This window comes from Rattus rattus, chromosome X (genome assembly GCF_011064425.1).
Source record: "Rattus rattus isolate New Zealand chromosome X, Rrattus_CSIRO_v1, whole genome shotgun sequence".
NCBI lineage: Eukaryota > Metazoa > Chordata > Mammalia > Rodentia > Muridae > Rattus > Rattus rattus.
The window spans coordinates 94,647,123-94,672,464 of NC_046172.1; the positions used below are offsets into that span (position 1 = coordinate 94,647,123).

The 25,342-nt window shown below is 43.7% G+C and overlaps 1 protein-coding gene and 1 non-coding gene across 3 annotated transcripts; both read left to right on the forward strand.

Annotated features, from left to right (window-relative positions):
* The first annotated feature begins 881 nt into the window (after positions 1–881).
* Positions 882–2,536, forward strand: LOC116889170 (alpha-enolase-like). 2 transcript variants are annotated; one of them, XM_032890338.1, is made up of 2 exons: positions 882–1,103; positions 1,224–2,536. In XM_032890338.1, the coding sequence occupies exons 1-2, from the start codon at positions 923–925 to the stop codon at positions 2,225–2,227; spliced, it is 1,185 nt and encodes a 394-aa protein (XP_032746229.1). In that variant the 5' UTR covers positions 882–922; the 3' UTR covers positions 2,228–2,536. The 2 variants fall into 2 exon arrangements, with proteins under 2 accessions (XP_032746229.1, XP_032746228.1); XM_032890337.1 differs by having other exon boundaries at positions 882–2,536.
* A 7,706-nt stretch (positions 2,537–10,242) lies between these two features.
* Positions 10,243–10,389, forward strand: LOC116889504. Its single transcript, XR_004386450.1, has one exon. It is a non-coding gene; the product is annotated as a small nucleolar RNA SNORA48 (small nucleolar RNA).
* Positions 10,390–25,342: the final 14,953 nt, after the last annotated feature.

Sequence of the window (25,342 nt, forward strand, 5' to 3'; positions counted from 1 at the left end):
TGAGATTTCTCTTTTCTTAGTTTTTATTTTTAAAACATTAGATTTCATTATAGTGTTTTAAAATATAATTTGTCTTTGTTGACACTCCTGCTCTCCTCCACCCTTCCCTCCTACGCCCTCTTGTACTCAGGTTGCCGGTGTTCAATTGCCTTCCCCTCTTCAACAGGAGATTTCTATTTTCTAAAGGATAACAGACTACTTACTACCAGACCTACATGATAGACCATACCAGCCTGTAAGGACACCATCTCTACTTCTGTGATTGGTTTGTTTTTGCTTTTCGGTGCTAGAGATTGAACCCAGGACCTCACATGTGCTAGGCAAGTTTTCTACGGTCAAACTTAACACCCAGCCCATCATCTCTACGTCTAACGTGCACTCCTAAGAGCCTATAAGAATCTCTCTCTCTCTCTCTCTCTCTCTCTCTCTGTCTCTCTGTTTTGAGAAAATTGGTTCCATTTTAGAGAATTCTCTGGACTAAGAATTCCACAGTCATATGTCCACCTATGAGTTTCTGCTAGCTCTACTTCCAAAATATGTCCTTTGTCTGCCCACATTTTTTATATTTCACTCACTTCATATCTAAATTCTAGAATTTCTAAATTTTTTTTCACTGATATGAGTACACTGTAGCTGTCTTCAGACACACAAGAAGAAGGCATCAGATCTCATTACAAATGGTTGTGAGGGGCTGGAGAGATGGCTCAGCGGTTAAGAGCAGTGACTGCTCTTCCAGAGGTCCTGAGTTCAATTCCCAGCAACCACATGGTGGCTCACAACCATCTGTAAAGGGCATGACGTTAGTTAGTCTGAAGTTAGTGACGGTGTACTCACATATATGAAATAAATAAATAAATCTTTAAAAAAAATGGTGTGACTCTCTTTCCTTCCTCCGCAGCGATCCTACTGCCAGAACTTCACCATGTCCATTCTCAAGATCCATGCCAGAGAGATCTTTGACTCCCGTGGGAATCCCACCGTTGAGGTGGATCTCTACACTGCAAAAGGTCTCTTCCGTGCTGCGGTGCCCAGCGGTGCGTCCACTGGCATCTACGTGGCCCTAGAACTCCGAGACAATGATAAGACCCGCTTCATGGGGAAGGGTGTCTCAAAGGCTGTTGAGCACATCAATAACACTATTGCACCTGCTCTGGTTAGCAAGAAACTGAATGTTGTGGAGCAGGAGAAGATTGACCAGCTGATGATTGAGATGGACGGCACAGAGAATAAATCTAAGTTTGGTGCAAATGCCATCCTGGGAGTGTCCCTGGCTATCTGCAAGGCTGGTGCCATGGAGAAGGGGGTCCCCCTTTACCGTCTCATTGCTGACTTGGCCGGCAACCCTGAAGTCATCCTGCCCGTCCCAGCTTTCAATGTGATCAACGGCGGTTCTCACGCTGGCAACAAGCTGGCCATGCAAGAGTTTGTGATCTTGCCTGTGGGAACATCCTGTTTCAGGGAAGCCATGCACATTGGAGCAGAGGTTTACCACAACATGCAGAACGTCATCAAGGAGAAGTATAGAAAAGATGCCACCAATGTAGGTGATGAGGGTAGATTCACATCTAACATCCTGGAGAACAAAGAAGCACTGGAGCTGCTCAAGTCTGCCATTGCAAAGGCCGGCTACACTGACCAGGTTGTCATCGGCATGGATGTGGCTGCCTCCGAGTTCTACAGGGCTAGCAAGTATAACCTGGACTTCAAATCTCCAAATTACGCCAGCCGGTACATCACACCCGACCAGCTGGCCGACCTGTACAAGTCCTTCATCAAGGACTACCCAGTGGTGTCCATTGAAGATCCCTTTGACCAGGACGACTGGGATGCTTGGCAGAAGTTCACAGCTACTGCAGGCATCCAGGTGGTGGGGGATGACCTCACAGTGACCAACCCTAAGCGGATCGCCAAGTCTGCAGGCAAGAAGTCCTGCAACTGCCTCCTGCTCAAAGTGAACCAGATTGGCTCTGTGACCGAGTCTCTGCAGGTGTGTAAGCTGGCCCAGTCCAATGGCTGGGGTGTCATGGTGTCCCATCGATCTGGGGAGACTGAGGGCACTTTCATTGCCGACCTGGTGGTGGGGCTCTGCACTGGGCAGATCAAGACTGGTGCTCCCTGCCGATCTGAGCGCCTGGTCAAGTACAATCAGATCCTTAGAATCGAGGAGGAGCTGGGCAGCAAAGACAAGTTTGCTGGCAGGTCCTTCAGGAACCCCCTGACCAAGTAAGGCATGGACTGGAGATCCCTGGAGCTACCAGATCCTCTGTCTCTGATGTCATCCAGGCGGCTCAAGGCTGGCCCAGTGCTTGCCCCTCCCATGTCACTGCTTCCTTAGACATCCACCCCTGACTTCCTGGAGCCCTGCTGGAGCCCCCAGCTTTGTAATCATGTGATCGGTCTGAATCATTGTTTCTGTCACCTGACTTTCCAGCTAGTGTCTGGAGCCCTCAGAACTCCAGCGTAATCTCTAGGGTGCCCATACCATCAAGACTCCCCCCAGTGGTTTACATGCAAAAATAAAAGCTGCAGAAGCCCCCCCCCAAAAAAAATGGTTGTGAGCCACCATGTGGATGCTGGGAATTGAACTCAGGACCTCTGGAAGAGCAGTCAGTGCTCTTAACCACTGAGCCATCTCTCCAGCCCCCTAGGATTTCTTATTATGGTGACATCAGCAGTGAGAGAATCACTAGTGTACTATAGTGATCTCTTTACTGCTCTCCCTGCTCCCATCTTGGCTTCATCTTCTATAATAATTTGCTAAAATATAAGCCAGTGCATGTGACTCTTCTCCAATGGCTTCCCAATAGGTTTACACTGAATCTCAAACTCCTTGTATGGATAACTAGAGCTGGGATAATGTAGCTTCTGTTAGCACAATTTCCTGTCCCTCACTACTCCTAAACACCTCGTAAGTATCACAAATATAGCATATAGCATTCCATGTATCCCGGGCTGGGCCCAAACTCACTATGCTCACTTTTTAGCTAAGGATAGCCTTGAACTCATGCTTCTCCTACCTCCTGAGTTCTGGGATTGTAGAAATTCTGCCAAAGAAAATATATAGTCATGGAATAAACACATGAAAAGATACCCATTTTCGAACTGGACTTTAATTTTTAAAATTATTATTTTGTGTGTGTGTGTGTGTGTGTGTGTGTGTGTGTGTGTGTGAGAGAGAGAGAGAGAGAGAGAGAGAGAGAGAGAGAGAGAGAGAGAGAATTTTAGTGTTTGCATGCTGTAATGTGCATGTGGATGCCAGAGACTAACTTGTGGGAGTTGGTTCTCTCCTTCAGTCGTTTGAGTCCCTGAGATTGAACTCAGTTGTAGTCTTGGTGGCAAGGGCCATTGCTCATTGAGCCATCTCACTGGTTCCCCAAACTGGATTATTTAATGTTCCATTTTTGAGTTGTTTGTTGGTTATGTGCTTTGTACATATTATTTTACACTCAGAGCATATATTTTCATTTTTATCCACTAGAACTTTCATGGAATGAAAGTTTTCCAATGTTTGATGAGGTCCAAACTGTCTACATTTCCTTTTATGGTCTATATGGAGCTAAATCTAACAAGTTTTACTGAACCCTAGAATCTGGTTCTTCTCTCTCTCTCTCTCTCTCTCTCTCTCTCTCTCTCTCTCTCTCTCTCTGTGTGTGTGTGTGTGTGTGTCTGTGTTTCTGTCTTATAAATTCTATACAGTTTGACAGTGTCGAGAGAAGTTGTGGTCCAGCCTGAGGCTGTTCAGATGTAGAGTGTAAGAATGCCTATTTTGGTTTAGCATTTTCATGAAAATCAGTTGGGGGTATTTGTGTGAGTCTATTTCTGGGTTTTCTCCTCTGTTCTTTTGCCTTAATTCTGATCCAGTGATCCATGTTCTAACCCTTCCACCAATATACTCTCCTAATTACTATAATTATATACTAAAGAAATTATATAGTAAATATAAAGAAATTATATAGTCAAACCAAGTAGTTCATATCCTCCCACTCTGCCTTTGTCAAGTTGGTTTTAGCTATTTCACAGCTTGTAAGTCCACACTAATAGAATACAGAGGAGAACTGCTCTACTGTTAGACACAATTGGCTGCAAACACAGTCTGTAGGGATAGCTGGCAGGTTCAGATTTGCTCACAACTGCCATTTTCTGAAACACGTGTGCCCATGTTCAAGCCACGAAAAAATGTCTCACTGCCCTAACCTTTGCATTTATGAAGTGAGTATCAGCCAGTGCCTCTAGAGAATGCAGTGGGTTTTTTAGGGAATATCACAGAGATTTAGTATGTGTCTCAATACATATTAGACCTTTAATAATGCTCAGACTATTCACCACAGAGTACCTCTCCATTCTGCCACGTCATCCTGGTGAAAACGGAGAAGCAGAAAAAAAAATGTCCACTTCATTCTGTTTCGCTCTTTCATTCATGCCCGTCTTTCTCTTCCAGCCCAGAACTCAAACTTCAGCACACTTATAAAGGGTGATTCGAAGTGAGCTCTCTGTTTCATTATAACCCACGGAAGTGTTAGAGTTGTTTTAAAGATATTTATAGGGACTTGTAAGTAGCAACAACAGCAGTGGGCTACTCGGTCCCTTTAAAAGAATACTTGTCAAACCAGGTGGTGGCAGCAGCAGTCTGTGCCTTTAATCCCAACACTTGGGAAGCAGAGGCAGGCAGATCTCTGTGAGTTTGAGGCTACCCTGAAATGGAAACTTCTGGTTTCTTTGGAAAGTCAGCTATATCAAATGATGTTTTGCTGGGGCACACAGGTGAGATGTTTTGCTAAAGCAAACGTGCGAAAGAATGTTTTGCTGAAGCAGACTCAGGTGACAGGATGTTTGATGTTAAGAAGGAATATAAACATAACCCAAAAGACGGTGAATGACACTGGATGCTATTGGCACACCTTGCCATTCCTTACTGGTCATCATTTGTTACGACTTCATAGAAAGAAACACACTAAAAACTTCTGGTGCTGCTCTGACAGCTTCTTGCCGTTTCCACAGACTTGGGCCGATTGGCAGAGTGAGATGGAAGTTTCTGGATATGTCAGCTGACGCAGACTCAAGTGGAGTTTTTGCTAAAACAGATATAGGGAGAATAAATAGGACTCAACGGACAGTGACATGATAGGGCGGAGGTGGCGAGGAGGCTTGCATAGCTAGCTTTGGAAAGCTTCACTGGCCTTGTGTCTTTGCTGATCTTCAATTCCTTGAGAGATGCTCAGCAGAGAACATTTCCTGGCAGCCCTGCTAGTCCTGCTTGCTCCTGTTGACTCAGATTCAGCAGAGACCTGGCTTTTACTGCCGGGTTAGGCCACCACTGCTGATTCGTGTTTGCTATCGTGACACTACTGAACTGGACTGCTGCTATCCTGACAATTGGAGATTGAAATCCCTCCAAGGAACTACTTCTAAACAGCATAGATCAGAGCCTCACAGCTTCTTCTGAATTGACCTGTCCTTGCTGATTTGTGAATGGTGTTTGCAAGGTGGATCGAGCTGCCATGGTTGATTTGTGTGTGAACTTAACTGCTGAGAGCCTGACCAAACAAGTGGAATTTCCTTCAAAGAACTATTTCTAAACAGGTCTACTTCCCCTGTGTCCTAATAACTTTTCTTTTTCACTATCTCTGGTGAGCTAGAGAGGAGGTTGAACATTTATTCAAATACATTGAGAAAAAAATTATGCCTACACTAGCCCCAACTACTGATCAAGTTTTGGGACAGCCAGGGCAATACAGGGAAATTCTTCCTCAAAAGACAAACAAACACAAAAACGAAGGAGTAGTGGGCTTGCAGGGGGAGAATACTTGTCACAAAGGCTTCAATTTGGCGACAGCCTTGAAGTATAACACCTTTACATCTGCCTTTATCCTCACAACTGAGACTGCTTACACCCTAGTCTATCTCAGGATGAGGGCTGGATACATTCAAAGTGAAAAACCATTGTTAGTTTTGATCTATGCAGGAGATTCCTGTGAACTGTCGTTGTGCTGAAGGTTCTAGCTAGACTGGCTCAGGTTTCTCCTGGCTATATCAGAGTTCGAGGCCTTTCTTGCCTAATCTCCCCACCCTCTCCCTCCTCTTTTACAGGCACAACTGAAGGGAGAATAATCTCCCTGCGCCTGCTTCCCTTCTCACCCACTCTTATCTTTTTTTATTTTTCCTTGGTTTTAATTCTCATTGGAATCTCCTTCATGCCTACCTTGCTTAGCATCTGGTTTCCAAAGAAACCAAAACAACATTCCCTGAGACCTTTTTGGATTTGGGGGTTCTTGATTCTAAATTCCTTCTGATGCTACTTACGTGCTCATGATATTCTCTTCTGGACTCTTAGGCGTTGACATCCAGCTGGTGTTGAAGCCTCCTGTTTCTAGACCACAGTACCTTCTTTCAGAAAGATATATCATCCTCACATTTGCTCTATAGTCCCAAGAACTGTGATTGCCAGGATTTTCTAAGTCTGTGATTAGATTGGAAGATAGTACCTTATATTCTTGAGTATGTTCTGTTATTAATCTTCTTTTGACCTTGGGCATACCACCTGTTCATTCTGTACCTTAGTTTTCCCATATAAAAAATAAAAGAGCCTGGACTAAAACAATCTTAAAGGTTTATTCTAACATTAACATCACATACCTACATGTAGCAAGCAGCTTTGGAGCCAGGAGATTCTATGAGGGAAGATTTTTCTGCTGTCTTTAAGCACGCTTGGCATAGTGACTCGTACCTTTAATCCCAGGACTTGGGAAATAGAGAGATCTCTGTGAGTTTTTGAAGCCAGTCTGGTCTACATAGCAAGTCCCAGGCCAGCCAGGGCTGCATAGTGATATCTTGTCTAAACAAACAAACGGAAACACATATAAAGGGCGCAGGGAGACTACTCTCCCTTCAGTTGTGCCTATAAAGGAGGCGGGAGAGGACAGGGAGATTTAGCTAACCTTTGAACATGAAAATGTAAGGAATCACAACAGGCAATAATGTGATAACAACAGACGTAAAATCAATAAGAAGCCCAGGCCAAAGGGAAAAGCATGGCGTGTAGAGAGGAGAGGGGCACACCATCCACGGTCCCGACAGGTCATCTGTATGCGAGGACTCTGTGAAGTGAGAAACCATCCATTCCATAAAGCACATAAGCATCCAAAAGGGGCAGCAGATTGGGCATCAGGGAATGAGATCAGCAAAGAGACAGGCAGGCTTAGGAGCTGAGGCAGAGGGTAGGCTGTAAGGTCAGAAAACTAGGTAACAAGATGACAGGGAGAGACAAACTTGCCACCTCATGATGGGTTGGTTACTCACGGAAACAAGAAACTACCTTATGACCTCATAATAATGTATATAGTTCATAAATTAGTACTCTAGATTTTGACATCGCTGAGAGTAAACCTCAAAATTATTTCCACCACAAAGTGCTAAAATACAGTTGATGTAAGGAACATACTAACTTGCTTAACATTGTCTTCCCAAACTGTACACCATAAATATGGTATTTGTCGGTATTTTTAAAAAGTCAAAGACTGGGTTTTCAGAACCAGCAATAGTTTCTCAGGCAAGTTCTTTAGGTCCCTTTGAACCTCATTTACCACAGTCAAAGATGGGGTTGGAACCACAGCTGCCCACAGGCTCAGGTCCAGCACTGAGTGCGATCCTCTGTGAAAAATATTGAGCCCTGTAATTGGTACGTGGTAATTGCTCTGTTCATGTAAGGTAGTTTCTGCTGCCTTGTCTGACACTGAATTTAAATAACACAAGCTCCTTCTCAGTAGCTCCCTAATTTGTGACAATGAAAACAGCAGCCGTTTGTGGTTGTTTATAAGTTACAAATTTTCATTCCAGAGAAAGCGCTCATTAATATTCTTACCACTGCTTCTTACTGACAGCCTCAGCCGTTGCGATGTATCTAATGTGAACAATTTGATGTAATTTCTGGAAGCATACACACAGCCAGCTTCCAGTTACTCACTCTAATGGAGAGTATCAGAGTCCTGGATAATCCAAACCTGATCGGAACCCAGAGGCATCTGTTTGGCTTAGCGATGGTCCAAATAACCTTTATTTGTAGTGCATTTACCTTTTGGATCCCTTCCTGCTTCAGCGAATCCTGAATTCAGTTTCTGCTCTCTAAACACAGGCAGTAAAAAATGCACAGAAATAGTCTTGAGGCAAGGGAAATCAAGGATCATGACATGGACTTTATTGCGAATGAAGACAGGATTTAGGATACAGTTTTGCTGGTGACTCTCAAAATTGAAAGCAGGTTAAAACAACATGGAGAACTTGTGAAGGTGTCCATTCACCCGACCTCACCCTTAGAATTCTGCTTGAGGAACTCTAGCATGGGCTTCAACAGTTTTGTTGTTTAAAAAGACAAAAAAAAAAAAAAAAAAAAAAACAACGTACAGGGTTAAGAGCACTGACTGCACTTCCTGAGTTCAATTCCCAGCAACCGGATGGTGGCCCATAACCATCTGTAGTGGGATTCGATGCCCTTTTCTGGTGTGTCTGAGGACAGTGATGGTATAGTCACATACATAAAATAGATAAATAATTCTTTGTTTATAAAAAGTACAAAGCCTAACAAAATGCCTGAACAGGTAAAAGTACTTGCTAGGGCAAACCTGATAATCTTACTTTGATCCCCAGAAAACCCGAAGTGGAAAGAAAAAAACTGACTCCTGAAAATTGTCCTCTGACCTCTTCATGCATGCTTTGCTCACACATGCATGTGCTAGCATACCAACACACACACACACACACACACACACACACACACACACACACAGTGTCTAACAGTAGGGGCTGGGAATGTCGTCAGGGTACGTAAAGCTTTGACTTTGAACTTGAGCACTTAAAAGGCACCAAAGCATTAAGTTGTTCATCTTAAGTGCTTTTATGCACACAGATCATTGGTATAAGTATAATCATGTAGGCAACAGATCTCTTGACACTCTCCATCTTGCAAAAGTGAAACTTGAGGCTCGTTTTGTTCCGTCTCCTTTCCTCAGTCCTTCACAACAGCCTTTCTACTTTATTCTTGACTAGATACTTCATATGAGTGGAATAAGACATTCTCTTAGTGACAGGTTAATTGCACTAAACATTATACCCTTGGAGGATTATCCCCGTTATAGCATGGGACATTATTCTTTTTAAGTGGGGCAGTGGGAGATGGGCATGGCTGTGCACACTGGTAATCTCAGTTTTCTGAGGAGCCAAGGCAGAAAAAAATATGGAAGTTTCAAACAGGTCGAGCTACATAGATGCTACCTTAAAACATCAGGGGTGATAATGTAGACGTGTCTGAAGTGGTACAGTGCTTGCCTGGCATGCATGGAGATGCCACTGCATACACTATGAACTCCTGTAGTCCTAGCACCTGGGATGGGGAGGCAGGAAGAGCGAACATTCTAGATCATCTTTAGTTATATAGGTAATTCAGGGCTATCCTGGGCTTCACGAGACCCTATCTCAAAATAAACAAACAAAAAAAAAACCAAACAACAAACAAAAAATCAAAACAAAACCAAAAGAACCACCACCACCAACAGCAACGAAACAAAACAAAACAAAATAAAAGCCCAAAAACCTCTATGTAGCCAAGGCTGGTATCGCACTTGTATTTATACCTCGGCCTCCTCTATTTTTTCCATTCATCCATCAATAGATGGTGGAATGCTTTTCATGTATTTTCTGCTTTGCTCACTTTTTCTAGTGCCAGGAATTGAACCCACAGCCTTGCAAAACGGAAGTGTGCTTTTCCAATAAACCCTCTGGGTATTTGCTACTTTTGGATCTCTGGCCATACTTGCAGAATAATTTTTAATTTTCTATTTTTTGGTTAGGGGAAATAGCCTCATTCTCAGTTCAGGCTGGCCCGGAACTCACATCCTTTCACTCATGATACTCCTCCAGCCTTAGCATTCCACGTGCTGGGATTATGAGTGTAAGCCACTATGTGTCCGCAGCTACTATTTAGAGAATTAGAAAGACCACTGATTTTTAAAAGTTGAAGTACTTTTATATGACAATCTAGTACCAGACTCCATTTTATAAATGAGAAATCCAAGGTACAAAGAGGGGAACTAGCCTGCCCAACATCACAAAATGAATAGTAGAATGGTCCATAGGTCCCAGGTCACCCAGCTCTTCACATAACTCACTAGGAATGGTTGCTAATGGAGCTAAAGCACTGGGCTGAGAAAGAAAGAAGGCAAAGGGAGATGGCCGCATAAAAGACTGAGAAATTTCCCCTGGCAGCTTGTAGAGACACCTTGGTGGTGGTGTTGTGCTTATATCAATCAGGGGTAGAGAAGATGGACTGTCTTTTGTTTATCCTAGCTTGATTGGTGCCTGGCTTGGTGACCAAAGCTGTCTTATGCCTAAGACTCATAAAAATCAAATCAAATCAAATCAAATCAAATCCAGGCAGAGCATCACAAGAGGAAGACAAGATAGAGACCTGCAGACTGCCATGCCACACACAGATCTGTATTTTAGCCTAGAGCACAAGCTGCCATAGACACCTAATTGCTGCCACAACATGCAGCGTGAATGGAGATGTCACCAGTCACATAGTCAGCCTGCAGTGGGAGCCGTTACAGTGTGTGAGTCTGTGGTGTCAGATGGGAGAGAAACAGAATGGAGCAGCTTGGACATTATGAAGAGAGCTAGAACTGGAGACTCCAGAGTGGGGAGGAGGAGCTTGTTGTGAGTCCTGCCATCTGGGGCCACCATGAGGTCCCTGCCTGAGCAGCCACTGAGGGCCATGTCTGAGCCTGTGGCTATGCAGTGGCAGGCATTTGTATTGATGTCCCTGGCTCATATGACCACTAGAGAACATAGGAATGGCCCTGGTCAAGGCAGCCACCAGGGACCATGTGAACATCCAGGGGCTGTGCCTAACTAGCCATGCCCATCATTGGACATGGTGCTCTGGAGAGCTGGCCCCATCTCTCAGCTGCAGCGGCACTCAGGAGAGTGGGCCCTGCACCTCACTCAGGCAGCATATTGGAACTGGTCCTGGTGGCAGGGATGCGGATGAGATGGCTCAAAGGGAGGAGACCTGACCCTGCCACTCATCTGCTGTGGGGTGCCACCGGATCCCCCATCCCCTGTGTCGTCTACATTCAGGGACGATGCCCACAGAATCATGAACTCAAGAGGGCCAGTCCTGCCAATCACCATCCCTCATGCTGAAGGCACTTGTGAGCCAGCCCCTAGGGTGTGAAAGTGGGAGAGCTGACCCAGCCCCTCACAGGGTGCAACACTTAGGAGGGTGCGCCCTGCATCTTGCCTGAACAGCACAGCAAAGCTGACCCTGGTGAGTCATGTGCTGTGAGATGGTGTGGGTGCAGTGGTGATGCACACACACACACATGCGCGTGCGCACGCACGCACACACACACACACACACCTCACCACCTAGGGCAGTCTGGAGAACTGACCACAGGGTCATGGAAGTGGTGAGACGGTCCTGTCTGTTACCACCTGTAGCACTCCAGAGAGCAGGCTGGAGTGGCTAGGAGGCACAGTAGAGCTGTCCCTGGTGACAGAACACAGGTGAGTCAGTCCCCTGAGGGTGAGAGCTCTGGCGAGCTGGGCCTGTCACTCATCAGGTGTGAGGTGGTGTGGATGTGGGGTAAATGACTTTCCCTTTCCTCCTCCCCCCCTGCAGTAGCCAGGAGAGTTGGCCTTGGGGTCATGAGAACAGGAGGGCTAGCCCTACCTACCCCCAATGGCTGGAACCCTTGGGACAGTGGCCCCTACACCTTGCCTGAGCAAAAGAGTTGAGCTGGCCCTGATGTTGAAGGCACATGTGAGCAAGCCTGAGGGTGTGAAAGTGGGAAAGCTAGACCAGCACCTCATAAGCTATAACACTTGGGAGAGTGGGTCCTGCACCTTGATCGGGCAGCTTAGTGGACCTGGCTCAGGAGGCATGGCTATGAGATCATGAGAATAAGAGAACTGACTCTGCCTTTTGCCGATGGTGGCATTGGTGCTGGAGCAGTGCTGAAGAGCTCACCCTAGTGCTGTGCATAAGGGAGAGCTGTGGGCTGAAAGCTCAGCTACACCTAGGCCGAGATCCAGGGTCTGAATTGGCCCACAGCACAATCTATATAATCTGTTAGTCCTGCTGTCCCAAAGCCTTAGGATCTCCACGACACAGGGCAACAACAGGATAACTGGGAGGAGTCTCAATGAGGATCCAATACTGATGGTGTTATAGAAGCCAGAGATCTCCAACTATATGAATGACTCACTGTAATGACCGTTTGCAAGTGAAGATGTGTGGGCAGAGGAATATACTGATGGACACACTACAGCTTCCACTATGGGATGTTTTTTTATGCTTTGTTTTCGTTGTTGTTTGTTTATGTGCATGTTTTATTTTGGGAGGAGATTGAAAGGGCAGATACAAGGATGGAAGATGCGTGGGACTGGGGTTCGTGAGGTGAAGAAACCCAGAAAAAAATCAGTAAAAAGTTAAAGAAAAAAAGGAAGACAAAGAAATAAGCTTGGATACGTCCATAGTGCTGGGATGAGAGAAAGAAAGTTATTGCAAACAGCCAACGTGGATGAAGTGAAACATTTGGATTTTAGCCCAATCTCTTCAGAACATGCCAACTCAGCAGTTCTCAAGTTATTATCTATGCAGCCAGGTCCATTCAGCAACCTGGGAATAATGAGGATTCCAAACATTCTGATTTAGTAGGGTTGAGCGAGGGCTAAACTTTGTGCAATATTTTTAAGTAGGTCCCCTGGGCAGTTCACAGCCAAATACATAAAGGATTCCATAATGAAAACCACTTGTCTAATTTTCCAGAATCTTGAGGTTGGTTGCCAAACTATTTTAAGGAAATATCAAAAGTCTTTGAGAACTCAAATTCTCCCTGTCGAAAGATTATAGATCTTGGGTCCCCATGTGGAATTTGACATCTTATGAAGTGTTTTGCCTGTTTCTTCAGTAAAGAAAAGTGAAATCGTGGCATTTGCAGGAAAATAGATGGAACTGGAAAGCAAGTGAGATAAGTCAGACTGAGAAAGACAAATACTCCATGCTGTCCCTTACATATATAAAACCTAGATTTAAAATTAAGTATTAGTGCATGTACGTGTATACGTATATATGCGTGGGTGAATAGGCCATTAAACTTGAAAAAGAAATCAAGAAAAGGGGGGTTGGGATTTAGCTCAGTGGTAGAGCGCTGTTTAAGCCCTGGCGCCGTGGTTTGGGCCCCAGCTCCGAAAAAAAAAAAAAAAAAGAAATCAAGAAAGGGTAAGAAGTGACCTTAAGAGAGGTGAGAACTAGGGCAGTGGAACATATATGGGAAAAAGTGCAGCAGCAGGTAGTAACTGGAAGAAGGGAGAACAGAATGAATGAGAACAAAAGATAATAGAGATGAAACTTATTATCACATACGAACGTCAAGTTAATAAACTTACTTTACTGTTTATTTTATAGTTAATTAATTTTAAAGTTAGTAAACTTGAAAGAAAATAGAATGGCTTTTTAAAAGAAAGTATGCTAAAAAAGAAAAAGGTATGCTGATCTAGGGGAAAAGTTCAGTTGCTAAAGTGATTGCCAGGTAGCCTGAGGACATGAGTTTGATACTCAGAACCCTCACAAATAGCCAGGCAGTGTTTATGCTGGGCCGTGGTGCCACATCTTTAATCCCAGCACTCATGAGGCAGAGGTAGCAGATCTCTATAGGTTTGAGGTCTGCCTGATCTACAGAGTGAGTTTCAGGACAGCCAGGACAACGTAGAGTGATCCTGTCACAAAGAATAAAATAATAAGAAAGAAAGAAGGAAGGAAGGAAGCCAGGCAGAAGGCATGGACTTATAATCCCAGCACTTTGAACACAGTGAAAAGTATCTCACAAAAAACAGGAAGTTTGGCCGGATGTGGTGGTATATGCCTTTTTAATTTTTTCTTATAAGGACAACATTTATTGGAATTGGCATACAGGTTCAGAGGTTGAGTGCATTACCGTCAAGGTACAGTGACAGACCTACTCCAACAAGCCTACATTCTAAACTTGTCACTCCCTGGGCCAAGCATATACAAACCACCACATTCCACTCCCTGGCCCCCATAGGCTTGTTCAAACACATGAGTCTATGGGGGCCATACCTAGCCATAGCATAATTAAAAAGTACATTTCGACCAACTTCCAAAGTCCCCATAGACTATAACAGTCTCAACAATGTTAAAAGTCCAAAGTTCAAAGTCTCCTCTGAGATTCATCCAATCACTTAACTGTAATCCCCAAAGCATGACAGGAAAACATCTGGGCACACTCCAAACTCTGCATCTCCATGTCTGATAGCAAAGCAGTCTTCAGATTTCCACTCCATTTCATCTTTGTTGACTGCAACGAACTTTCTCCTGGGCTAGCTCTACTCCCTGTTAGAAGTTTTCCTCAGCACTTAGCCCATGGCTCTGGCATGTCAAACATCATGGGGTCTCCAGGACAACTTTAATATTATGGCTTCTGGTTTCAATGTCTGGGATCCACACACGATCTTTTGGGCTCCTTCAAAGAGCTGGTGTTACTTCTCCAGCTCTGCCCACTATAGATCTCTAAGCTCAGGTTGACCCATCCCACTGCTGCTGCTGTTCTTGGTGATCATTCCGTGTTACTGGCATCTCCAATACACTGGGGTCTTCCACTGCAACTAGGCTTTACCAATAGCCTCTCAGAAGCTCTCTTCATGGTGCCAAGCCTGACCCCTTCAGACCTGGGCCGTCAACTTCAACTGGGGCTGCACCTTCACCAATGGCTTTCCATGGCCTCTCACAATGCCAAGCCTCAGCTGCTCTTTATGACCCCTTCGTGCTATGACAACTAGTATCACCTGGGTGACTCTTACAGATTACCAAGTCCAGCTGCAGCACAAGGTACAACCTTGGCTGTCTCTGGAACACAGCTTCTTTGTGTTCTCAGAAAACACTTTCCAAAAGATTTCACCTCAAAGATGCTGGTCTCTTCTTAGCTCCCACTAACCAGTATCAATTGTCCCTATAGTCCCTTTTATTCTTGACTCTAAAGCCAGAGCCACATGGCCAAAGCTGCTGAGTTGTGCTGCTTGCAGGGGCTGAAACATGGCTCCCTTGTTCTATTACATTATCACCAGCTTTCTGTTTTCCAACTCCTTCACTACCTAAGCTTGGTTGTCCTGGAACTTGCTCTGTAGATTGACCTTAAACTCAGAGATCTGCATACCTGTCTTCTGGGATTAAAGGTGTATACCACCAAACCTGGATTTAAGCTTTCTTCACCTAGAACTTACTCTGTCCTAGGCTGGCCTTGAACTCAGAGACTTGTTTGGCTTTGTCTCCTGGGATTAAAGGTATGAATTTCTATGCCTGGATTTAAATTTAGCTGGGTAGGATCTTACCCCAAAGTCCTCTCCCTTCAATCTGTTATCTCCTTAAATATAGGACTTAGCTCCATTTCACTCCCTGGTGCCCCTTAAATACTGGAAAAATATATATTTTTCCTTTCTCAGCTCACTATACATCTTTAAAATGATCTTCAAGAGACACAACCAGAGAACAAAGTCTATGATGGGTGTTTCTGAGACTTCCTTTGTCAATGCAATTAATCTGAGTCTCTTTACCTTAGCTTCAGGCAGACTCTTCAGACAAGGGCAAAAAGCAGCCACATTTTTCACCAAAATACCACAAAAACAGTCTCAAGGTCACATGTTGAAATTCTCCAGTGAAACCTCTTGGGCCAGGTCCACACAATTCAAATCACTCTCAGTAACAAAGTCTTCCATATTCCTCCTAGCATAGCCCATTAAACTCCATTTAAAGCATGCCACTGCTTTTCAAATCCAAAGTTCCCAAATCCACATTCTTTCATACTAAAGCAGTTCAGGTCTATCACAGCAATACTCTACTCCCGGTACCACCTTCTGTTTTAGGGTTTTACTACTGTGAACAGTGAACGGACACCATGACCAAGATAAGTCTTATATGGACAACATAATTGGGGCTGGTTACAGGTTCAGAGGTTCAGTCCATTATCATCAAGGTGAGAACATGGCAGCATCCAGGAAGGCATGGTGTAGGAGGGGCTGAGACTACTTCTGCATCTTCATGTGAAGGCTGCTAGGTACATAGCTTTAATCCCAGCACTAGGAAGACAGAAGATGGATCTCTGTGAGTTCAAATTCAGCTTGGTCTACATATTGAGTTCCTGGACAACCAGGGCTACATAGAGAGATTCTGTCTCAAAATCCCAAACAAACAAAATCCAAGAAGTTATATGGCTCTGAAAGTTGACCTCTGGTCTTGACTCATGTAAGCGTGTACTTATACACATCTGGGCAGCCACAAATATCCACACAAAGATCTCAGATATAAACCCTAATAACCCAAATCACAAATCTACAAACTGTATAAAGAGACTTATGATCTTCTTTCTACTGTCTTCTTAATGTTTATACTACAACTATGCACAACCATACTGGTTTCTACAACATATACATCTTAATTAGGTAATACATTTTATTTTGTGAAATACAACATTGTAGTGTCACTGGGTGTTATTCTGTATTTCAAAATATTAGCTGCTTGAGGAAGTGACTATATCAGTTACTATTGCTGTGAAGACAACTATAAATGTGTGTGCTTAATTGGAGGCTTGCTTACAATTGCCTGCCCACTGTGGTAGAGAGTGTGACAGAAAGACATGGTGCTGGAGCAATAGTGGGAAGAGTAGCTTGAACAGTGTTTACAGCCTGATCTACAGAGAAAGAGAGAGCAAGACTGGCCCTAGTGTGGGCTTTTGGAACCTCAAAGCTGATCCCCCAGTGACACACCTTCTTCCAATAAGGCCAAATCCTCCCCAAACAGTTCTACCAACTGGGAACCAAACATTCATATACATGAACCTGTGGGAGCCATACTCATTCAAAGCACCGCAATGACGATCACTTAAAATGCACTGACTTGGGTGTTTTGACGATGTGACTTGGAAAACTGAGATGGGGATGATTTGAAATCCATCCCTCCTTAGACAGCAATTTCTTTACAAAATCGTACAGTTTTCCTATTCTCTTAGTGTGGCTTCCCAGGAAAAAAAAAATGATTCCAGGTAGTCACTTAAGTGGGTAGTCCCTTACACTGTCATAGTGAAAAGTCTCTTGGGATCCCTGTCAAAGAATCTTCACAATTTGCAAATTTGCCCATGCAGCTGAGGTCTGAGAAGTCATATATGAAGTGTACATTTCCATAAGTTTGCTTCAACACAGAGCAATGCCACACGGATTCACACACATCGCTTGGCTGTGTTCTAAGGTGGTCAATCCAGTGTTGCTTATACACTTCAACAAGTAGTACTTCGGATTTATTAGGGTGCAGAGGTTGAAGGTTCAACCCAACTTTCTTTTAACAATTCCACTGTATTTTCTCAGGCTGGAAGTCTTGCCATCCTCTGTGTGCCACTAGAGGGCCCATCGTTCAAAATTAATTCCTTCCTTCTCCAAATGGCTTATGAAACAAGGCTAATATTGTCATGTACATATTGCCATCGTGATTTTTTAGACACATCACAGCACACCACTGGACATTCTGAATATTTTTCTTTGATTTGTCCTACCTCTTCTAACATCTATCAACATAAATCAGAGGTTTCTTGAGATCATGAGGGAAGGGGAAAAGAATGGTCTATCTGTTCCTTTTCATATTGCCGTGACCAAATGCCTAATGAGAAGTGAAGCTTGTTTTGAGCCGTGGCCCGAGAGGCTACATAGTCCATCATGTCACAAAAAGAATGTTAGCAGTCGCTCTGTGGCAGAGGGTTATCTGTCACACTGCAGTGTTTACATCTCACCAGAACAGAACACGGAGAGGGGGAGAAAGGGTCAGGCTCGAAATCTCCAAGCTCACCCCACTCAGTGACTCACTTCTGGCAGCTAGGCACCACTTTAAAGGCTCTACAGGCTTCCAAAACAGCACCACCAGCTGGGGTAAAAATATTCTGACACAAGAGCCTGTGGGAAGCCCGGCACGTTCAACCCATACCAGAAGGGAAGGAGAGACTGTTAAGGAGCCTATAGACATTTTAGAGGAGTGAATGAAACAGTGGTTAAATTGTGGAGGTTACCTAACTGGTGAATACGTGTTAAGAAGTTGTATACTTTAAATATGCAATTACATTATAGTAAATTTGCTGTTTAAAAATGGCTTGCCTTTTAACTTCAATATGCCCCCTTTCTTGTTTGGTTTTTGTTTGTTTATATGTTCATAGAGTATCAATATATAGCCGTAGCTGTTATAAAACTCATGATCCTCCTGCCTCAGCATCCAGAGTATATGTCTTACAGGTATGTACTACCCCATACACAAAAATATACCTGTTTTAGAAGTCCACAGGAAGATAAGGGAAGGAAAAAAGAAATAGATGTACATAGATGAAAAAGATAAAAAGAGCCCCAGAAAGAAGGAGATTGCCCAAGGAGAAATAGAAAAAAAAGATAGGTCTGGAGCTGATGACCAGAAGTTCTGGGACAGTGGCTATTTTTTATATAGTAGACAGAAAGAGGGAAGGCACAGGTAAAAGTGAAAGGATCCTAAAACAGAGAGGGAAAAGCGAAACCAGACACAGGGAGAGGAAGACATTGAGTCTCAAGGATGGAGAATAAATGTGAGGCATGTTCTAGAAATTCTGCTGCAACAAAATTATATTAGATGGAGGATGCAAATGAGTCATGGAAGCCAGAGACAGAAAAACAGGCAGAGGCTAAGGAAGATGAGTAGAAGTGGGAGTGAGAGGAGAGGAGGAGGGTAAAGATTTGTGATTAGATGCCTTTGGCTGTCTCACCTGGCTCAATCCTCTTCTCTTTTTGGCCTTTAAAAACACAGAAAGAGGGCCAGAGAGATGGCTCAGCAGTTAAGAACACTGGTTATTCTTTCAGAGGTCCTGAGTTCAAGCACCAGCAACCACCTGGTGGCTCACAACCATCTGTAATGGGGGCCAAAGTACTTTTTAGATGTGCAGAGTACATGAGTACAGAGTACTCACATGCATAAATAAACAAAATAAAAACATAGAAAGAAAAGGAGGGAGAAAGAGAGGGAAGGAGGGAGGAAGAGAGGGAGGGAGGGAGGGAAGGAGGGAGGGAGAGAGCAAGCATAGACCTGGGAGGGGACTCAGTGTCAAACCTGACATTCCTAGTCCAATCCCTGAGATCTACAAAATGAAGAAAAGAATGGACTTTCATGAGTTGTCTGTTTCCTGACCTCCACAGTGTGTATACCACCTCCATTCACGTGTGTATAATAATCAAAAGAAAAATCTTTGCTTAATAACCAAGTCCCAAATTGTAATCCATAGAGCACCCATAGAGCAGACATCCAGTGTTATATTTGTGTCCTTTGTTACTACAGGTGCTTTAGGATTTCAGAACTGTTTGGATTTCAGAAATGGAGTACAAAACCTAAACCAAACATAGCAAGTCAGATCCGGGGCAATACATTAACATCAGATATTAATATTTTCCTGTGAAGTGAATGATTTCTTGCATGGGATATGTGAACAGGATGTGTAGCCTCAGGGAAATTCTGGTTAAGTTTGGCACGGTCTCCAAAGATTTTTTTTATGCGAGCTGAACATGGTGGTGCACATCTTCATCTCAGGACTCAGGAGGCGTAGGCAGCTATATCTCTGTGAGTTCAAGGCCATCCTGTCTATATATAGAATTCCAAGTCAACACGACCTGCCTCACCCATGTCTCAAAAAGAAAAATTTTATACCAGTTCCTTCAAATGTTCTTGGCTTCCACAACCTGTGCATACGTCTTATGTCTCACTTTTGAAGTAAAGTCATGGGATCATGGCTTCTGTCTTTTGACTGTTGATACATTTTTGTATGTGTGTTTGAAATATGCATTTTAGAAGCATTTGCATTGCTTAGGACTGTGGCCTTTCTGGGAGGACACATGGCACAGAACTGGGTTTGTGGCAGGCTTCCAAACACCTGCTGAACTGAATCAACTTGATCTAGCCCTCCCACACTCATTATTTGTTAATCTTTTCTTCAAAAAAAGCAGCAGATGCTCCTGTGGCTGGGGAAGTTAATCTGGCTATGAATATAAAGAAGAGTTAGGCTAGAATACCAGTCGTACCTAGGGAAAATCCATCCCTTCATTTATTCATCAATTTCACAAATATTTTTAGAGGTTCCTAGCAATGCAAATAACGTTCTCTGCCTACCATTGAGAGATCTGTAGTCTGGGACTGAGTTAGGAATATATCTCAGTGGGTGGTGGTAGTACACACCTTTAGTCACAGCATTTGGGAGACTGAGGCAGGTGGATCTCTGTGAGTTTGAATCTAGCCTGGTCTACAGAGTGAGGTCCAGGACAGCCAGGGCTACACAGAGAAACCCTGTGTCAAAAACAAACAAACAAACAAACAAACAAACAATCCATTTACAAAAAAGATGGGCATGGTGGTACACACCTTTAATTCAAGCACTCAGGAGGCAAAGACAGGCAGATCTGTGAGTTCAAGGTCAGCTTGGTCTACAGAGCAGGTTCCAGGACAGCCAGGGCTACACAGAGAAGAAGCGTCTTGAAAAACAAATAAGCAAACAAACAAAAGAATAGATCTCAATGGTAGGATACTTACTGAGTATGTGTGAGGCTCTACGAAGTTCAATTAACACCAGAGAGAGAGAGAGAGAGAGAGAGAGAGAGAGAGAGAGAGAGAGAGAGAGAGAGAGAGAGAGATCCTAGTATGATAGAAGAGACCAGTTGCTACTGATATATCTTTAGATGAAGTAAGTCTATGTGCTAGAGAATGGACATTGAAGACAGCAAGAACTCTAAGTGCATGTGCTCTCTACCTCACATGTGGCATAGGGTTCTTAATAGAAAAGCCAGGGTAATGCAAGCCATGTCACTGCTTCACCATGTAAAGTGGCAAGCTGGTCCAACTGATTCCTAACCTAGAGTGTTTAGAGCTTCTCAGTTACTTTCTGGGTATTGAGATCTTCCGCTGTTCACAGAGAGAACAACATAAGGCTCCATCACGTGTCTTCCAGTGCTTAATGATCATCACCTTGCATGGCTCACTGGAGCAAAGAGTCATGATATTCTGCAGGATGTTTTAAGACATTAGTGTGAGGCCCTGATGCTGACTGACCTGCCCCAATAACCTCTTCATCAAAGAGAAGGGCTTTGTCTAAAACCATGCTGAAGTTTCTCAGTGACTGGCGGCCATTAGGTTATTCATCTAAGGATAACAGATAACTTGGCATTAGGGAAAGAAAAATGTAGCAGTGTTTTTTTCTGTTTTAAAGGTTTGCCGCTATTATTTTTAATCGTGTGTACACACCTGTGTCTCTCTCTGTGTGTGAGTATGTGCTCATGAGCCTAGGAGCCAGTGAAGCCAGAGGCACTGGAGTCCCAGAGTCACTGGATATAGGTTACTGGAACTCAATTGGGGTCTTCTACAAGAGCAGTACCCAGTCTTTTTTTTTTTTTTTTTGGAGCTGGGGACCGAACCCAGGGCCTTGTGCTTGCTAGGCAAGCGCTCTACCACTGAGCTAAATCCCAACCCGTGCCCAGTCTTAAGTGTGGAACCCTCTCCCAGCCCCCAGAATGTGGCAGCTTTTACATGCAAAAGCATTCATTTTAGCAGAATGCCATCACCACAGAATGGATGGTGGAAATGGGATAATTTCTAAAGGGAAGCAGTTTGTAGCTATTAGTTCTGGAGGCTGCAGGTCTAAGATTGCCCTGGTGGAATCTAGTGAGAACCTGGGCCTGCTTCATCCTGTGATGGGAACTCAGAAGCCTAGGCGTTGCTTTGCAGTCAGTTGGTTTTATGAAAGCTAATACACTCCTGTGGGATTAAAACTTCAATTCCATGGCATAGTACCCAGTTCGGGGAAACATTAATCCCTCAGGAGCACCCAAACTTCTCTTCTTGATCCCACAACCTTTCCCCCTGTTCTACCGGTGGCCAAATTTCAGTTTGACTTTGGGAGAGGACAGGTCACATTGAAATCAAAAAAGCATTCACTCAGTTTGGCAGCTGTGACTTAGTGATTGTCTACTGGCCAAGGAGAGCGGCAGTTTGAATGAAGTTTACTGCTCAAGGGGCTGGTCTTTTAGCTGAGAAGGTAAAAGGCCACATGGAGGCCTGTAAATCTCATGAAGCTACCATAGTCTAGAGAAGGAGGCTGAGCCAGGAATGCCCCTTAGCTTCGAGTCAGTTTACATTCAGGAAGATGACCCGTGAGCGCCTTGCTGGTAAATTCAATGGCTTCTTTCAGTCCTCACGCTCTGGGACCTTCTTATCAGTTATTATTGATATTATCGAGCCTTCTTTTTTCTCCTTCAAGACACATTAGCTTATCCCTTTGATAGGTTTCCTCTTCCCTCTGGCCACTTCATGGTGAGTACTTTATCCTCTACCTCTCTGTTAAGTGCAGCTGATCCTTGGGATTTTTTTTCCCCCCTAGGTCAGCTTTCATTTTCCTACAACACTCGCTCTCTCTCCCCTGGGCAATCTTTTTCACACCCTTGTCTCCTTGAACCATATGCCAATGACTGTAAAATCTCTATCCCAGATCTCTCTTCTCAACTGCAGTGCCCAGAGAGCTGGATAGCAACCAGACATTTCCACATAGATGGTTTATAAGCTTCTCAGACTCTTCATTGTTCCGATTTAAAGTGCCCTCCCTACTCCACCTGCACAAACAAAAGCCCTTATTCCTTTTCATGCCTCTCCCACTTCACATCCAAGTCAACAATATGGAGCTAGTTTGACTCCTATAATATAAGCCAGTGCCACTACTAGCACCCCAATCTAGACTACTGTCATCTCTCAATTGTAAAAGCAAGTGTGTGTGTGTGTGTGTGTGTGTGTGTGTGTGTGTGTGTGTGTACTCACTGCATACTCACAACTGACATCAAACTCGAAATTTACCAGCCTTGGCCTCCTACTTGCTGGAATAGAGATAAGTGATGTTATGTCTGCCTCTTTTGTAACTGCTGTTCAATGGATCTCATTTCTTCCTGCTTTACTGTCTCCCACCCATTTGTTTTTTTTTACACTAAAGCCAGGGTTTTCAGCAATGACAAAAATAATCAGTTTAAGCTGGGCATAGTGGCCTACATCTGTAATTCCAGCACTCGGGAGGCAGAGGCACAAAGATCAGGGATTCGAGGCCAGCCTTGGCTACACATAGCAAATTTGATACCAGTCTCATGAGACTGACTCAACTCTTGGCTTCTCCCCCTCTGGAAAAAAATAGAACTCATTCCATTGGTTATACTATTTTGACAATGAGGCTGATATATAGCTCAGTAGTGCAAAAGTTGCTTAGCATACACAACACTTTGAACTCAATTCCTAAGAATACACACACACACACACACACACACACACACTTTGATGGCACCTCAGTTTGTAAGAAAAAGGATTGCATCTTATAGTTACACAATATACAGTGTCAGCCATTCTTTTAGATCTGTATTGCTGTCAATACCAAGGAACTAAGACCCAGTAATGTGTGTGTGTGTGTGTGTGTGTGTGTGTGTGTGTGTGTGTGTGTGTGTTTAGGGGTGTGTGACTGCATCATCCAGCCTTAACAGAATGTTGACAGGACTGCTCTAACCAGCAGCTTAATTGTAACCTGAGCAAGAGCTACTCAGATAAGCCACTTTTGGATTCCTGACCTTTAGATACTGAAGGAGATAATAAATTGTTATTTCAAAATAACAGCTGCAGGCCAGGCACGATGGTTCAGTGAGTACAGGCATTTTCTGCCAAACCTGTCAACCTGAGTACAATCCTCCGGACCCATATGGTAGGAAGACAGAACCAGTTCCCACAGGATTGCAATAGTATGTACAGACCCACACAAATGAAGACTAACACAAAAATTGCTGGGTGTGGTCTTATACACCTTTAATCGTAAAATTCAGAAGGCAGGGGTGGTGGTGGTGGTGGTGATCTCTGTGAGTTTGAGGTCACTCTGGTCTAGATAGAAAGAGCTTATGTCTAAAACAAACAAACAAACAAACAAACAAACAAACAAAAAACCAAATCTTGAGACAAACTTGTTATACAACAGGAGCTAAGTAATTTATCACTGTACTGTGATAAATTCAAACTTTATTCACACATTCATCCACTCAACCAATATGGGAGGAATAGCAAATAGGTACTAGTCATTTTGCTGGTGGTAAGACTATTTTTCTTCGCCCACACAGCCTTCTCTCACCATGACAGAAGTCAGGGACCATCCCTTAGTCCCCAAAGCTGTCATGAGTTGTCGCGTTTCCCAGCTTTTATGCCGCTGCAGGCACTCTTTGCCCTTTTGTCTCCAGCCTGGGAGCTTCTTGTTCTTTCTCACTGTTGGCTTCCCATATTGCTTTTACTTAGTAACATGCTACCTCTTAGTACTCCATTAACGTTCAAAGTGCACCACATTCGTGACATAAAAAGATTTTTTTTGGTCCAACCACACTCAATTTTGAGTGCGAATCTTAAACTTATGAAAAAGTGCTTAATCACACTTGCAAGTGTTAATTAGAACTAAGACACACGCTCTTTTCCCTCCCCTCAAATTAGATATCTATAGCTGCATAAAATGTTACAGGGTAGAAACTGAACTGAAACATTTGGAAGGCTAAGCAGGAGGGTTGTGAGTTCAAGGCCAGCCTGGGTTACAAAGCAAGGGCCCATCTCTAAAAAAAAAAAAAAAAAATATGAGTAAACAGGCAGGTCATGAGTTCAGTTCCAGCCAGGTTTGTATTTATAAAATGATATCATTTCTCAAAATTAAAGTTCCTGAAGCTGGCTAATTATTGGGAAGTTAGACGAATAATAGGGACAATCAAGGCAGACTAAGAGAAAGTTCTCGATGTAGTTCTTTAAAGTTATCACTCTTGTTTTTCAAGACTGGGTCTCTCTTTGTAGTCCTAGCTGTCCTGGAACTCCATCTGTAGACCAAGCTGGCCTTGAACTCAGAGATCTGCCTGCTTCTGCCTCTCTAGTGCTGGAATTAACAGGGTGTACAGCTTAACAGTCCTGAACCCCGTGAATGGTTAGTTGAACAATTGAAAACATTAAGTCATGAGAGAAACTGCATTATGTTTAGTTATACATGTGGAATGTCAACCTCGTTTTCTGAAACACATTAATGTGCTTCTCTTCAGAGGATGTTTCCATTCAGAGACTGGAACGTACAGCCAAACAGGTCTAAGAGGGAGCACCAATACAGCCTCTGTTCTGGTCCCCTTTGCCACAGCTGGTGCTTACTTGTGAGTGACCCAAATGAGTGATTTTTGTTAACAGAGACTCAAAGCTTCCTGG

Bases quoted from the DNA above. Each gene is read 5' to 3' on its own strand.
- LOC116889170 (XM_032890337.1), top strand. From the start codon at position 923: ATGTCCATTCTCAAGATCCATGCCAGAGAGATCTTTGACTCCCGTGGG.